The 16,970-nt window shown below is 38.1% G+C and overlaps 4 protein-coding genes across 5 annotated transcripts; 2 read left to right on the top strand and 2 right to left on the bottom strand.

Annotated features, from left to right (window-relative positions):
* The first annotated feature begins 188 nt into the window (after positions 1 to 188).
* Positions 189 to 5,598, top strand: Hbs1 (translation elongation factor EF-1alpha (GTPase) HBS1). Of its 2 annotated transcripts, none has more exons than XM_083031924.1 (10): positions 189 to 472; positions 565 to 784; positions 1,081 to 1,146; positions 1,224 to 1,517; positions 1,596 to 1,634; positions 3,298 to 3,847; positions 3,931 to 4,160; positions 4,264 to 4,459; positions 4,538 to 4,743; positions 4,846 to 5,598. In XM_083031924.1, the coding sequence occupies exons 2-10, from the start codon at positions 742 to 744 to the stop codon at positions 5,298 to 5,300; spliced, it is 2,079 nt and encodes a 692-aa protein (XP_082888050.1). In that variant the 5' UTR covers positions 189 to 472; positions 565 to 741; the 3' UTR covers positions 5,301 to 5,598. The 2 variants fall into 2 exon arrangements, with proteins under 2 accessions (XP_082888050.1, XP_082888051.1); XM_083031925.1 differs by having other exon boundaries at positions 535 to 784.
* A 477-nt stretch (positions 5,599 to 6,075) lies between these two features.
* LOC145932728 (selenoprotein K) lies at positions 6,076 to 7,502 on the bottom strand. Its single transcript, XM_083031927.1, has 4 exons — positions 7,290 to 7,502; positions 6,517 to 6,601; positions 6,314 to 6,388; positions 6,076 to 6,230 (listed from the first exon to the last, which is right to left on the bottom strand). The coding sequence occupies exons 1-4, from the start codon at positions 7,306 to 7,308 to the stop codon at positions 6,137 to 6,139; spliced, it is 273 nt and encodes a 90-aa protein (XP_082888053.1). The 5' UTR covers positions 7,309 to 7,502; the 3' UTR covers positions 6,076 to 6,136.
* Positions 7,503 to 7,671: 169 nt separating this feature from the next.
* Positions 7,672 to 10,206, top strand: LOC145932727 (transmembrane protein 209). Its single transcript, XM_083031926.1, has 8 exons — positions 7,672 to 7,861; positions 7,963 to 8,088; positions 8,161 to 8,462; positions 8,553 to 8,864; positions 8,959 to 9,092; positions 9,180 to 9,506; positions 9,606 to 9,827; positions 9,900 to 10,206. Exons 1-8 carry the CDS (start codon positions 7,815 to 7,817, stop codon positions 10,026 to 10,028), a joined length of 1,599 nt encoding a protein of 532 aa, XP_082888052.1. The 5' UTR covers positions 7,672 to 7,814; the 3' UTR covers positions 10,029 to 10,206.
* A 577-nt stretch (positions 10,207 to 10,783) lies between these two features.
* LOC145932725 (uncharacterized) lies at positions 10,784 to 16,957 on the bottom strand. Its single transcript, XM_083031923.1, has 3 exons — positions 16,539 to 16,957; positions 15,915 to 16,251; positions 10,784 to 15,775 (listed from the first exon to the last, which is right to left on the bottom strand). Exons 1-3 carry the CDS (start codon positions 16,710 to 16,712, stop codon positions 12,246 to 12,248), a joined length of 4,041 nt encoding a protein of 1,346 aa, XP_082888049.1. The 5' UTR covers positions 16,713 to 16,957; the 3' UTR covers positions 10,784 to 12,245.
* Positions 16,958 to 16,970: the final 13 nt, after the last annotated feature.

The raw sequence follows: 16,970 nt of genomic DNA, 5'->3' as shown, positions 1-16,970 counted from the left end.
CGCAACGCGTCAACACGGGGCGGCGGGCGGGAGTGGGAGAGGGGTTGCGTGGTGGGGAGCTGAGCGGCTGGCGCTGACGCACCGGCGCGCGCATCCCCCCACTACCCCAGCCCCCACCCATCTCCTCCCACTCCGCGCATCGAATTCCGACGCCACGTGACCGTGTGACGTAGCGCCATAAGGTCAAAGTCGTCGCGCCGCGCACATCGACACGCGCTCTCGCTCTCTCCCGTCCCATGTTGCGCGCATAGAATTTATACATATAGAAGGGGAATAGGTGCATAAAACGCGAAATCAAAATGATAGTATTGTAGTTTTACAGATTATATTTTACTATAAATGTGTGTAATCACAGTAATGGAGTTATTGGGTTCTTTATGTTGAACGGGATTGGCATGACTTATAAAAATGGTCGCTTACGATGCGCAAGCAAATCTGCGCGGCTGATTTGAGAACAAAGGACTACCTGTATGTAAGTATACTGTGGCCGAAGTGAGATTGCGTTTGTGGGTGTGCATTTCCGACTATAAAAAGTATGTGCTATTCCCCTTCTATATGTATAAGTTCTATGGTTGCGCGACCTGAAATTGGCAACACTGATTGGCATCACCGCTGTAACCTGTAACCAGCTGTTATGTTCGTCTACGATTAGCAATTTTACTGGTGCATACTCGAGGTTACATGGAAATTTGTAAATAATATCTCGTTATATACCGCAAAATTTCACGTTACATGTAAAACATGTCGCGACACCGAGACGTTCGTTCTATGAATTATTCGGATGGTAAGTGATTACACGACGTGTAAATCATTTTGTTTTATTGAATTTTCTAACTGTAATTTATACTTCTGATCCTTTCTTCTGTTTTTATCATCCTGATCTAATCATAAGATGTACGAAGCGTGACAATGCTTTTAATTGTGATTTTAAGTCTAAACAATTCTTTCTACATAGATATCTAACATATAAATATAGTATTTTCTGACATTTCATTCAAAAATATACAGAGTTAATAATTTTTATATAATAAACGATGTGATAAATAATCTTTATGAGACCATAAAAATTGTCTTGTGCAGAATATGATGGCTACGATGATGTATATGGACATTCAGTGGAGGATGATTATTGTGTATCACCTAGTGGTATGTTGCTTCAGAGTTTAGATTCTTCTCATCTTTTAAATGAAACATAATATAATAATTGTCAATTTGGTATATAGTGGAGCAGTTTTTGTTTGATCGAAGCAAGCAACAAAATATTGCTTCATTTATCACGGAACCAGATATAGTGGAAGACAATGAGGACATTGATGAATCTTCATCATCACCCAATGAAGACAAATATAATCTTCCCGAGTTGGAAAAGACAAAGCTAATATCTTGTTTAGAAGCGATCAGAAATGTCATAGGTGATACCGTGTCTGAATCTAAGTTGAAAGAAAAAATTATTGCATCAAACTTTAATACAGATGTAGCGCTTGATGCTATTTTAAAGGAATCTTCGCCAAAAAATGGTACGTTTATTATATCATGATGATTGATTACAATTGATTTAAATTGATGATATATTTATTTGAAATATATTCTTACAGATCCAGCAATAAGTAAAGAACGATTGGAAAGATATCCAGGTATGTAAGATTATATATTTTGCATGACTTAGCATTATTTCAAAGTTGTGAATATTTGAAACAATTTAATGACCTCATGCTATTGCTTTTTTTTCATGTTTCGTGTGGATGGAACTTGATCGGTAAGGTAAGGTGTTTCAGTTGACAAGCCTAACACATCTATGTTTACAATACCCAAACTTTCTTTCGAAAAAAAAGATTATTTACTCAAAGATTCTACTTCGACCATACATTGTTATCGAAACAACGTAGACAGTTTAAATGATGTGAAACATCCTCTCAAAACTTTTTCATCATTAGCTGGACTTATTTCCCATCATACAGAATCCATACATTCAGATACGACGAAGATATCTTCGCAGAATAATACGGATGCACAGTTTTTCAGTTCCTTAGCTGCTTTAACTGCACATCATTTACAAAACTCTAGCAACACAGCTAATATAGAATTTCGTGAAAAAGAACAATTGCCGAATTCGCAGTTTGTTATTTCAAAATTGTCAATGAAAAAAAATGACAACGCGGACGTGAGGAATCTCTGTAATAATAGTAAAATGCAGCCAATACATACAAATCACAAACATCCAATTGATTTACTTGACAAAGATTTTTCGGACATGTCTATTGTAGAAAATAATGATGCGACAAACGTCGAAGAATCCAAAGAACAATTTAAAGATTTAATAAATGTAGATAGAAATGAGACTCGCACTGCGTCGCCTGACAATTGGATGATTGATTTGAGTATTGCTTTAAAGGAAGCAGAACATTTGACCGACTGTACTTCTAATAATTTAACCGTTCCCAGAAAATTTTATTACGATATGGCCAATTTAGAAATATGTATCGAAGATAATAAAAATAGCGTAATCTCGAATACGCTACCTATCACTTTAAATTTATGTGACTTGAGATACGCTAAATTTCCATATACGAAAAAGAACGTTTCAGTATTCGGAAGAACTTTGTGTAGAAAATGGAAGACGAGAAAACCGGTTCTTAAAATTGTTGTACAACGTTACAATACAGTTAAACCTTTTGACTTTTCTACCCCATATCAAAATACAAATCGATCTTAACAAATTAAATATATTTAAGAACAGAGATGAGTGAAACAATACTTTTATTGAAGATATATACTACGTATATATATTTTTAGCCTCAGCTTTATATAATTAGTAATTTTAATTGTAATTATAATTTTACTAATGAAAGTAGCAAAGATATCCAATCATTAACAACATATATCATTGCAATAATATATGTTGATTATTGCAATAATATATATATATATATATGTGTGTGTGTGTATATATATATATATATGTATGTATATATATATGTATATATATATTTATTATATATGTATTATATATGTATACACATATGCATATATAATATACATTTGCATTATTTGATGTGCAATCGATTGCATATCAAAATCAGCACTTATATTTATGTAACATTATTGTGATTATACATATACAGTGTCATATATATTTATATTTATACAAACAATTTCTGTATAATTATAATTATATAAGTTAAGAATACATATACATATATACACATCATCTATGAATTATATAAGAATTTATTTTATCTTTCTTTTCATATAATTATCCTATACATACACCATATCTGAGAATAAATTTCGTAATAGGTAACAAATTATCATCTAAGCCTGCATTACAAGTTACAACGCCTTCCACGGTGAAGGTTGTTCCCGCCGGAACGAAACCCGTTGTAAAGGGTTTCGATCTAAGCGGTGTAGAAAGCACAGATTTACTGAGTCCACGCTGCGAGAGTCCGTCTTCCAATCGCAACAGTCCCGAGGCCAAACGCAAGGAGGATATCGCACAAAGGGAAAAGAAAACTGCCTCGTCGAAAACCAACAGTCCGAGATGCCAGTCACCCATATCAGGTCACGTAACACCGGAATTGGATCCCAAGGGAAAATCCAACGCAGCTAACGAGGAGAAAGCGGATGTCCAAGCGATATACAAGAGTAAGAGAGGCGACAGCAAGGAGCAGCTTCACTTGGTAGTCGTGGGACACGTTGACGCTGGAAAGAGCACGTTGCTCGGACGACTGTTGTGCGATTTAGGTCAAGTGCCTCAGAGATTGATTCATAAATATCAGCAAGAGAGCAAGAAGATAGGCAAGCAGTCGTTCATTTACGCTTGGGTGCTCGATGAAACCGGTGAAGAAAGGTGATTGCTCGATTACACATTGCATCATGTTTTACAAAATTATTGCAAGAAATTATATAATTATTTTGATGTATCTTTAATAGGGAGCGAGGAATAACGATGGACATAGGTCACTCCAAGTTTGAAACAGACACAAAGTCTATCACTCTCCTAGATGCCCCTGGCCACAAGGACTTTATTCCGAATATGATAACCGGTGCTACGCAAGCGGACGTAGCTTTATTGGTGGTTGATGCGACCAGAGGCGAATTCGAAACGGGTTTCGACAGCGGGGGACAAACACGCGAGCACGCATTGTTACTTCGTTCTTTAGGTAATTCAACAGTTCTCTCTAATCTATTGTTTTAATTATATGTAAGAAATTGATATATTTAACATCAATTTTATTTCTAAATTGCGTCATCTCGAATATTCAGGAGTATCGCAGCTGGCAGTAGTCGTAAACAAACTTGATACCGTAAATTGGTCCAAGGACAGATTCAACGAGATAGTCGACAAAATGAGCGTGTTCTTGAAACAAGCTGGCTTTAAAGACACAGTTACTTTTGTACCTTGTAGTGGTTTATCGGGCGAAAATATTGTAACGAAATCAAAGGAGCAGCTCTCTAACTGGTAATTATTAGCTCTCGTTTCAATATTCCGCATGTATTCATATTTTTATCTGTCTCTCATCAAGTGAATTCTTTACAGGTACACCGGACCTACTTTAATCAATGTAATTGATAATTTCAAGTGCCCGGAGCGGCCTGTAAATAAGCCATTCCGTTTCTCGGTTAACGATATATTTAAGGGTACCGGATCCGGATTCTGTGTATCCGGTCACGTTGAAACGGGTATGGTGTCCTTAGGTGACAAGGTATTGATACTACCTCAAAACGAGATTGCGGTTGTTAAAGGTTCGTAAGTTTTAAAAATTGAATCTACAATGATAAATATAATATATATTATAATATATATATTATATATATTTTTATAATTTTTCACATATTTAAATATAGGTCTCCAGTCGGACGAAATTTCGACGACAAACGCATTTGCCGGTGATCACGTCGCGCTGACATTAGCAGGGATCGATCAGCAAAACGTAGGCATCGGCGATATTATCTGCCATCCGCAGAATCCAGTGTCCGTAACGACGTGCTTCCAAGCGCACGTAGTTGTATTCGCGATAGCGAGACCGATCACGAAAGGGCTTCCAGTGGTGATGCACCAGCAGTCTTTGGTACAGCCAGCGTTTATCACGAAATTAATAGCACAGCTTCATCGAGGTACCGGCGACGTGATCAAGAAGAAGCCGCGTTGCTTACCGAAGAATTCGAGCGCGATCATCGAGGTTGCAACACAAAATCCAGTCTGCATGGAGTTGTACAAAGATATTAAGCAGCTAGGCAGAGTTATGTTACGATTAGAAGGTACCACCATTGCAGCTGGCTTGATTACGAAGATTTTGTAAATCTGAAATTGCGCATCTCGAAAATGGAGTCTCAATAATAATATGCAACGCAATTTTTCCACATCACTTAAGATCTAATATATAAATTGCTATTGTATTTATAAATCACACACAAATAATGACGAATAAAAACTCGATAGGTTGTTACTTACTATATTATTTACAGTAATACAGAAGACTTTACTGATTAAAGACTTTTCTCTTCGTTAATACATATTGTGTAATATATTTGTAATTGTTTGTAATATATGTTGAATGGTAAAATTAATTTAATGTGTCCAATAAAAGTGATTACATTATTTTCATTAATGATTGTATCAATTATAGTTTTCTGCATTATCTGAATTAATGATTAAATAGCCTATAATGTTAAATATATATTAAAGAAATAGTCTTAATCATTTTAGTAATTTTTTACATTTGTTGTGCGACAAGCTTTGTTGGACGTTTTGATTGGCTCTTGTTGAAAGACTCTTTCGAAATTCTATATCCAAGAATCAATCGATACATCTGACAAGCTTGTTATACAACAAACATAATGGCAACCTCAAGCTATTGAGAGCTAACATATGTATGTATTGTATAAAAGAGACTTAAATATTTTATAAAATTTACAAAAAATTATTCATATTAAGAGATAATTACTGCAAAAATAAGTTTTCATATAACAGATCAAATTTTTTACTATTTCATAACAGAAGACACTAGACAAATTGACACAAATACAATTGCATATTCAACTTTTCAATTTAATTATATCAATGTCAATTGCCAGTTATTTCAAATTTCTTTATTTAAATATATTGCAAATAAATTTTGAAAAATATATATATATTTTATCTCGCGCAACTACTACAACCTCCGAAAAATGGAATGTCGACATTATTTCCTGTATTTGGTCTACCAAGCCTACGTGGTGGAGGACGCGGTCTGTATAAAAGAAAAAAAATTGCAAAAATTATCTCACATGTTTATCTCTTGACATAGACACTGTTTAAAAAAAAATACTTTACCCAGAACCTGGTCGATAATCTCTTGTATTTTGACTTTCCCCTCTATTAGTGCCAAGACTGACTAATGTCTGAAAACTATTTCCGATATATTATATTATGTGTTAAAAGAATAGAGAAAAAACGCAAATACATTAGTGAAACAAAAAGACACATTTTTGGTAATACATTTTTAGTATTACAGAGAGCAATTATTGAGTACTTACAACATAATGATCATGAAAATTATTCCTGTGAAGAACCCAAAAACTCTCCTTAATCCCCATGGAGTAGAATTTACAACATTTCCATCTATAAGAGAGAGAGAGAGAGAGAGAGAAAACAAATTAATACACATAGGATATATACATAGGATGCAAGGATTCAACATCTTCGAAACTTTTTTTTAAATTAGAGAGTGTCTCTTTCTCTCTCTAAAGCATGCGGTACACGATGCTATTTTATTTGCTGGATTGCTAGCTGGATTTGCGTGCTTGCTACCGTGTGGGCAGCAGTGCTGGCAGTGCTGCTGACCGTGTTGCTCGCTTGGCCTCAGACGATGCCTACTTTCGTGCTGGTTTTAGGAGGATCATTTCAATAAACCAAAAAAATTTCAAGTGACGATAACCCTATCATCGTTATATGCAATATCATTGTTTATATGATCGTGGTTATATGTCCCTGTGAATGTTTTTTGACATGTATTTTGCAACCTAACCCAAATTTGAGACTGACAATCTGTCAATCTGTCAGGATCTTGATTGACAGCGCAGGATTATAGCAGAAAAATAGCACCTGTTCTATCACCGAAATCCAGCAAATCAGTCAGCAGCGTGACCAGCAGGCACACAATTTCCAGCCTAGCAGAGCAAGATTGCCAGCACAGGCGCACGCAAGTAATCCAGCAGATAAAATAGCATCGTGTGCCGCATGCTTTACTTGAAGAAGCTCTACTTGACACATTTTTAATAACAAATTAATCTGGTTAAAATATAATTACCTCCTGTCACATAAACCATATTTGAAGTGGCAATTTACACGCTCGTTGACAAGTAGTCTTTCGATATAGATACTAACGATAAATTTCCTTTTCACTTGTCAATTTTCGTGATATGTGCGTTTTACGTGCGATTATTATGCGAAATTTACGTTTCTCAGATGACGGACAATACACACACGTCAAAACAATACGTCAGATTAGAGCGTTTTTCCACGAAACTCGATTGGATTGGAGGATTGTATAGAGTGGAAAATAAACGCGAAGAAAAGTCTCCATCTAGTATTTTTGGTGGAATTTTTATCGATTTTAAAAATTCTCTATTCGACCGATCAATGTTCGAGATATCGGCACTAAAATCGATATGGTAATGGAAAATTCTACCGTTGGCAATAGATTTAAAAAGATGTAAGAAGGGTAAGAAGGCAAGCGTTTCATGAAACGCGGAAAAATAATAGTAATTCTCTTGAAATGCACAGAACAGTGATAGTAATTGTTTGACATTAATGTGGCGCAGACTTTTTTAAAATGAGTAATTTTCACTCTCCTATGAAGTGTATATCTCCCAACGCAAGGTAAAAATTTTAGACATTATCGAACTAGGTTAGAACGTGTTCACGGGCGGTTTCCTGTATGAAACACTCGTTAAAATTGCAAATAAATATTTTATTCGCAGAGTTTTAACGCCCAAGCCGCAAGTAGAGCAGCTACTGGATTTAAGGCAAACGCAAACCAAAGCTCGAAACAGTATCACATGGTTCTTCATCAATGGCGTGTTGTTTAGTATTATAGTATTTGATATGTAAGATTCTCCGATTCTCTTAAGCGATATGAAACAGCAGTAATGCTCGCAACACTTTGATTTTGTTTTTAGAGTATACGGTGGACCTGCGTATAAGCCAGTTTACTGGATCGAGTGGTGTCTAGCATCGATATTTGCTCTAAATGCTTTGTATCATATTATACGATATATATGGGCTACCTTGAGCTTGAAGCCAATCTCGCTCAGTTCCAAACAAAGACCACTTTTAGGAGTAACGGAGGATGATCCTCTATTCAAGACTGAAGTGCCTCAGAAACAGAAAACTCCAGAGCCAAGCCCCTCGTTGAATTTGTCCTGCATAAATCTTAGTAGACGTACAACGCCTCTTGGATCTTCAGTTTTGAGCGAAATTAGTACGCAAATTATTGTTTGATCTCTTATTATACCTTACATTTTAATATATAAAGCATAAATTTTTCATATTTATCTTTTTCTTTTTCAAGAGGACTGTTCGACGTTTCTTAAATATTCTAGTCCTTCATCTCCCAAATCAGCTGTATGCTCTAATGGATTGTTTAGATCCTCAAACGTTTCTTCAAGCAGTAGCTTAACGAATGAGGATCTTATTCAAGATGAATGCGAATTAGAGAGTTATCTCAAAGAAATTGAACAGCAAAGAAAGTCTGTACTATCCACAAAGGTTGATCAACCTTCCAATCTCTTGAGTTCCTTCTGGTCCCATCCTGCTACTCGAACTCCTGGTGAAGTATCGCCACTATTAAGAAGATGCACTTATCAGCTTGCACCTACTATTGGTAAATTGAAAATTTATCTTGTATTAAACATTCTTATTTTACATCTTTGCACAAGATTATTTTAGTATATTATTATTTATACTATTATTTATAGATAAAACAAAAGCGGCTAGTCCTGGTACTGAAGAAGGAAGCTCTCCAAGAGGCACATTTGGAGCATTGGATGTGTGGAGGAAGTACAGAATTGATTTAAACAAAGTTAATGAATGGACTGCCAACCTTCGCATGGTAAGCATTATAAGCAAAAATACACGCTGTAAAGAGTAAAAATTACGCATGATTGAATACTTTGCTAAGTATATAAATATATTTTAGTGGATTAGCAAAACAGTTGTGGAACGTGTGGCTTTGGAGATAGACAATATATGCACGGCATTGGTACGTCACGGTTTGAGCGATTCGCAGCCGGGCCACGTGGGACTCGATAGACTTAGAAAACTCGCGCAAGCACAATTTCTGGTCTCCGCGATTCCTACACTGCCCACATTGGTTCCCTTTTTGGAACTTTCTAACAATCAGGAGTATCTCGTAAAGCGAATAAAACTACTCGCGAAGGGAGGATCCATGAGCGAATTTAAATGGAACAGTGGCGGGTCTCACAATGGCAAGGAATGGGACTCTAGCTTGCCAACCGATTGCGCGGTATATAGAAGATTATATTATAAATTTTCTCCAGCTTAAATATATTTCCAAAAATTTCATTAATTTTTTATGATAACATACTCTGTATATTTCCTACAGATAATAATGCATTTAATTTCGACCTATATGGACACGCAATTAGAGGCGCCCTTGGATCAGCCGGATGCTAGATCGTTTACGTCGAGATACATGGCGAGATCTGGCATGGAACTACCGCGAAACAAGGGCCCGATAATAGTCTGCCAGGCTGCAAATCCGCCGCACTATAATTTGGCATTGTCCGGCGACTCCCTTCCGAGCGATTACGAAGAATTACAACGGGTAACTAAAAAACACTTTTATCATGAGGCTATATATTTTCATCGCTATACAACGTATTTATTATATTTTTAGGGACGCAATAATTTGTTCCATACGCTTTTACTCTTCCTATACATAGTCAAGACACGAGATCACGGCATGTTGGGACGAGTTAATGCAGGATCATCCGGAATCAATATTCTATGGGTGATAGATGGTTGAGATGAAGTATTTTTTTTTATTTGGTGTGTAATAAAATTGTAAAAAAGAAAGATAAAAGGATATTGATTATCATAAAAAGATATTGTATATCATTAGGGCATTTATTTGACTTGTATAACATTTTGATGACTGTAATATTTTATATTTTTTCTATGTATATCATGTCGGTTTAACAATTGCTAAATAAAACTAAAACATTTATACCCGAAAGAAAACGATTGTTTGAATTTCCGTGAGCTTTCTATTCATGTATAAAAAAATTATAATTCTTGATTATAAACTTTCTATTTATTTGTAATGTTTCACTTCTTTTTGGAAAAATATTAAGTAAGATTAAATAGTTTTGTCAATGGTTAAATATTATTTTAATTTGACGATATTGCAATGAAAATAATATCTTTTTTACATATCAAAATAAAAAATGAATATATATCCTAATTAAACTGTAATTCATAAATTTGCAGATACGGCTACACTTGAATCATATATAAATTTTTAAATATATTTTTTTTTTTGTTGCTATGCTCGATTAATCGTTGAAATATATTTAATATAAAAAAGTGGATTGTGTTTAAACGAGGTTTTATATTTTATTATTCTTTGGGTTATAATGCATTGTAAAATTACAAATAATTTCATCAGATCGAATCGATATATATATATATATATATATATATATATATATATATGTATATATGTACAATAAAAGTTAATACAATAAGTGTTTAGTAACTCTGATATCATAAACCACAATGTAAGATTAGAACAAATACTTTATTTATGCAACAAAATCTAAATAAGAAATGATATCTCACATACATATTATAACAACGTTTATATAATGTATTTATACACGCAATATTACGTTTAGTCCCATACTAATTTTACAATTGTTACGCAGAATTGTTACACGAATTATTATTACGTGTAAAAGAATATGCCATAAGAGCACATTGCGCATGAAACTTATTTATTGCCAAATTTACAACTTCTAGGATTTTTGTATAATTTTGCGAGATAATGCCTTCCAAAAGGCATATTCAAGCATTATATTTTAATGGAAAAAAATTATTGAATTCAGCGATATAAAATTTATAAGACACTGAGTACTTGGCATATAAGAAATATTTTATGAGGGTAGAAGTTTCATGCAAATTGGTTTTAGATAAAAGATGGTATTATAAAATCGCTTAAGATACTTTTCTCTCTTACAAGAACTAATATTACATGTACCCTGATGAAATAGCATTGGTGAAAAAAAGATAGCAAGACAACGCGTTTTACAAAGATTTTCGAAAAGAATATATTGTATATAACTATATATAGAAAAATAAGATATATAAAAATTATTTTATGTAACGTCATATATTTTGTTACTCATATTTTTAAAGAATATTCTGTATTTTCTAGAAGAAATAGAATGTCATTAGATTTATAAATAACTGTCCTTTGTTGTGTTTTCAAACAAAATATTGGATATGAATTTTTTTGTTCGAAAAAAAAAAAGAAGAAATAATCTTGGAAGAACAAACTAACTGAAAAAGTATAGATATTATTATTTAATACATTAAGCTTTAAGTATTTAAAAGCTTGTACTCTCTTATCTCTATAATGATGTCTCTTAAGGAAATCTATCTATATTACATGTACATTTATGACAAAGATGTCTTCTTGCTCCGTAATGATTTGTCAAAATTTACTCTATTCATATCTGATAATACGCGTTATTATTATATATGGAAAGGTGTGTACACATCTTGGAACTTCTAGATAAATTATATATATATATATATATATGCTTTATTAACGCCTTCACCCGTTGCAAAAATAAACTTCGATATAACGTTTTATACATAATCGAGAAAAATGATTCTCCCTCTCTCTTTCTCTCTCGAAAATTCACATCGTATTAATTATCATAGTCATTATTATTATCATATCGTCATATTAACAATACACACGCATATTCCTTCTTATTCAATACAAGCAAATTCTCGTTATAATGCACGATATCTACTCAACATCATCTCGCGTATCACGTCGTACACAGCATCCCTTCCGATTTTCCCGTTCGCGTTGAAAAAATGCGGGAATTAAAAATTGCGGGAGGATTACGGAGAGCCGAACTTCAGTTCGTTCATCTCGAAATGTATCTTGCTACGCGAGAAAAGTTTATGTCTTTTATACTTTAATCGAGGGTAGAAGATGACGGCTCGATTAGGAAGTGGTGAATATCTTTGTGCCCTCGGGTAGAATCACCTCCTCGCCCACGTCGGTGAGGGTGACGGTAAGCGGCAAAATGAGCGGCATCAGGATCTCCTGCTGCATCATGGCTTGCTGCGTCGTGGCAACTACGGTCGGTTCCTGCCTCGCTATAGCGATCGTCTTTATGTTCTGGGCCTTGACGATCTGCGCTTGACCGAGCGTGGTCTGATGCAGCCTAACCGGCACCGGTTGCGGCTGCACCTGTATCTGCACTTGCTGGATTTGCTGTTGCTGCGGCTGTTGTTGCTGCTGCACCTGCTGCTGCTGCTGCTGCTGCATCATCTGCTGCGCCCGGTTCTGATTCTGCAGGAGGTTCTGCTTGCAGCGCTTGCTGTGCGCGTAGCGGCTGCCGTTGTTGTTGAACTTGCGATCGCAAGTCGGACACTCGTAAGGTCGCTGACCCGTGTGGATGAACATGTGCTCCTTCAGCGACTTCAATCGCCGGAAGTTCTTCGGACAGCATTTGCAGTGGTACTTGGCCTCGCCGGTGTGCGACGTCAGGTGATTCGCCAGGGTGTCGGCTCGCGCGAACGCTCGCGAGCAGAACTGACAGATGTACGGCCGTTCCTGGGTGTGCGTGCGCATATGCATCTTCAGGTAGGCGTTGGTGGTGAACGGCCTCGAACAGACCTCGCACACGTACGGTTTGATGCCGTTGTGCGCCCGCAAATGGGCTATCAGCGTCGTCGACTGCGTGAAGCTCTTGCTGCAGATCTCACAGAGGAATCTCTTGGAGCTGTCGGTCTCCTTGCTCTTCTTGAAGGTACGATCGTGCTTGGACAGATGGTTGTTGAGCTGCTCCTCTTTGATGAAGCGCTTGGTGCAGCGGGTGCACTTGTACGGCTTCACCATATTGTGCTTGGCCACGTGGATCTTGAGATGTTCCCGCCGATAGAACTTCTTCGGACATATGTCGCACAGGTATTTCTTGCCCTCGTGTACCTGAATGTGCCGCAGAAGACCCTTCCTGGAGGTGTACTGTTTGTTGCACTCGGTACATTCGAGGCCGACGATATCGGTTCTCCTCTTCCGGCCGATCTTCTCGCCCGGTTTCTTGTCCTCCGGTTTCGGCTCGATGTCCCTCAAATCTTCCTCCGTCAGGATACCCTCGGTGACGTGTTTGGCCCGGTGTTCCCGCAGCATCTCATTGTTTTCGAAACTGTCGCCGCAAATATTGCACTTTCTTACCTGATCGGGATTCTTCTCGGAGCACTTGTCGTAGTGCGCCTTCAGCTTGTCCTTGCGATAAAACTTGACGTTGCAAATGTCGCACTCGAAGTTCGGTTCCTCGTGCAGCAGCTGGTGCCGCAGCAGCGACTTCTTCGTGCTGTAACGTTTCTTGCACGTAACGCATTCGTGACTGTCCATCGGCCAATCGAGACCGCTCTCGAAGTCCGAGTCCGAGTCGTCGTCGTCATCTTTATCGCCCACTATCGTCTTCAGCGGCTCCTTCTTCTCCGAAGCGGCCTTCTTCAGCTTCTCCGCTGCCTTCTCGTCCTTCACATGCTGCTCCATGTGCTTGGTCAACGCTTGTTTCGAACTGTATCTCTTATTACACGTCGCGCACTCTAAATCCTTCTTACAATTGTACTTCTTTGGTGTAGCGTCGCGTTTACGGCGATAATAAGACCCCTCCAACTTGGCGTCGTAATCGACACTGTCGTTATCGTCGTCGTAATCCTCCAGACCGTCCTCCGTCTTGATCTTGTCGATTATCTTCTGCGCCGCTTTCGCGGCCACGCGCTTTATACGCTTGTTCGGATCGTATTCCTGTCCGTGTATAAACGTCTTGTGATTCGTGGCGACTAGGTGATTTCTCAGAGTGAGCTCGTTGCCAAAAGTCTTGTTGCACTGAGTGCACTTGTAGGTCTTTATTCGCGCATGCTGTTCGGCGTGTCTGCGCAGAAGATCCTTCCGCGTGAACTGCTGACGACATATCTTGCACTCGTAGTTGTTAGTCCCAGAATGCGTCGTCTCCACGTGTCTGGACAGCAACTTCTTTCGCGCGAACATCATTGGACACTTCTGACACTTGAATTCCTTCGCATTTTGTTCGATAAATTCGCCGAATTCATTGTCCTCTTCCTCGTCGTTCTTGTTGCCTTCGTCATCGTCGTTTTCGACGCCCTTGACCATCTGCTTCATGTCTTCTTCTAAATCCTGCTCGGTGAGGACACCTTCGACAACATGCTTCGTTCGGTGATCTCTCAATTGCTCCAGACTGTCGTACTCTTCATGACATAGGTTACACTTGAAGCTAACGTGCGTGAGCGAGTGCTTTTGCAAGCTTCGCTTCGTATCAAATTTCTCTGAACATTTGTCGCATTCGAATTCTTCGACGCGACTGCGCTTTCTTCTTTTATCTTGCTCGTTGTCGCTCGTCGTGGCGTCGTCGCCTGTACTTCCTCTTTTCGTTCGTTTTCTACATTCTCTGTCCGAATTGTTATCCTCGAAGTCTAGACTATGCTCATCCTCGTGGAACGAAATTTCGAGCGGCATAGGGTCCTCTTTCGCCTCCTCTCGCTCCCGCTCGTGTTGTTTAATGTGTTTGGTAAATGAGTTTATGTACAGATACTCTTTACCGCAATAAGGGCACTTGTTGGCTTTTTTTCCAGATGGCGGACTCTTCGTGGGGGTAACGATGGTTGACTGCGTCTTTTGCGGCTTCTCCGGCGTTTTCTTTAGGGAGAGTGCTTTCCTCACTTCTTCATGAGAGTGCATGTGCTCCTTTAGAACGTCCTTCGACAGGAACTGTTTATCACACAGATAACACATAAAAAAGATCTTCTCGGCCTTATCCGCTTGTGCTTTTTTCAGCCGAGAACTAAGATTAAGATTTTCGAAATAGTTCTCCTCGTCGGAATCCCGTTCAGCGAACGTTCGACGAGCTAATCTACGTTTACTTCTTCTGGTTTCGTTTTGAGGTGTATCTTGTCCCACCGCCGGCTCGTTGTCAGTCATAGACATTTCTTCATTTAAAGATTTCTTCTTAATTTGATTTTGCTCAGATTGATTTTCTTGAATTTGCTCCGCTTGAGTCTCTAGAATTTGCTCCATTTGAGCCTCTTCAATTTGCTCCGCTTGACTCTCTTGAATTTGTTCAGCCTGATTTTCTTGAATCTGTTCAGCTTGATTCTCTTGAATTTGTTCAACTTGATCCTCTTGATTTAATTCAGATAATGTTTCTTCACATTCCGCTATACTCTGTTCAACTTGTGTGTCCATCTGTATCCTTTCCTGTAAAGGAAATTGTTCACTCTGCAACACACACTGTTGCTGTATAATGTAATCGTGTTCCTCTGTTGGAATCGCCTCTATATAACTGGGAGTGATACTTTCGTTCGTACAAAGTTTTTGATTCCTAGATTCTTTGATAGTGCTCGACATATCATTATCCTCCGTATCAACAAATTCTTGCTGCTCTTCCACAATACTCTGACTAACTTCTTGCGTAATCTCCTGCGAATGATCCTGTTCTGGATCTAAACAAATTCAATATATTACAAGAAAATTCGAAAAATAATTTAAATTATTGTATTCTCATTATTAAAATAATATCTCTTTGAATTTGAAAATTTCTTTAAAATATCATTCATCGATTATCAACCGTATTTTACTCACCCTGTTGCATTTCTTCCGTATTAGTCAGTTTCTCATTTTCCAACATCATTAATTGCTCTTTCAAAAAGTTCTTCTCAGCGTCTGACTCTTCTGGCAGAACTGCGACAGTAGATTCATAATCGGTGTTGACCGTCATCTCCTCTATGTCATTCCTTTCGGCGTCCAAGTGTATCTCGACCTCGTTGAGGAACAATTCCTCCTTTATTATCCCCCCGACAAACCTGTCCCTGAGGACGCTGTCGGCCTGCTCCACTTGTAACTTAAATTCATACGCCGATTCCAGTTTGTCGGCGCACACGCAGCATACTTGTGCCGGTAGACCGTCACCTGGTAACATCTGATCGAAACGACACGTTATTCGGTATACTTAGAAAAGCGGTCTATCACAATCATCGTTCCTAGCGCTTACGCGTGAAAAAAAAATCAAATTGCATCAATTAAGTATGCACAAGATGCAAGATTATCGTTCACTCCTCGACAAAATACAACTTGTGCTCGGTGTGAAGAGGATAGCGAGGAGGTGGAATCTCGCCCGACCGCAGATCGGTAGGCGATTACAAGGGAAAAGTGACAATAATAGCGAGATTTGCGTCGGTATCTAACCTTCAAAAGTATATATCTAACCTTAACGTTGGTGAAGCTCATCGCTTTCATGGAGAGGGACGCGACCTCGCTCTCGACGAAGAGGTCGCGCATCATCAGGTTGTCCAGCAGGCACACGCGGCATATTTTCATCGCGGACGCGATCGCGTCCTCGCTCTGCGGCGGACCCGACGTATTTATTTCTACGGCGTCCATGTTTTGTTTGGTGGACTGACTTGGAACAACTTGCGAATCGGACTGCCTGACCGTCTGGGTCGTCTCTGTCTCCCTCTCTCCCTCTAGTCTCTAGTCCGTTCACCTTCTCTCACCTGCCGCTAACTTATGCTGCACTGCTGCACATATATGCAGGATATCCTATAATTTTTCTCCGCATCTTCCTGTATTTTTCTTCAGGATCTCTTGTTCGTTCTTAGCTCTTCATGATCGTTCTTTCGTGCGAATTTCATCGAACTC

The sequence above is a fragment of the Prenolepis imparis genome, unplaced genomic scaffold (assembly GCF_030444845.1).
Source record: "Prenolepis imparis isolate NDT839.2.m4 unplaced genomic scaffold, iyPreImpa1.0 SCAF_2, whole genome shotgun sequence".
Classification (NCBI taxonomy): Eukaryota; Metazoa; Arthropoda; class Insecta; order Hymenoptera; family Formicidae; genus Prenolepis; species Prenolepis imparis.
This window is presented reverse-complemented; position numbering and strand designations above follow the sequence as displayed.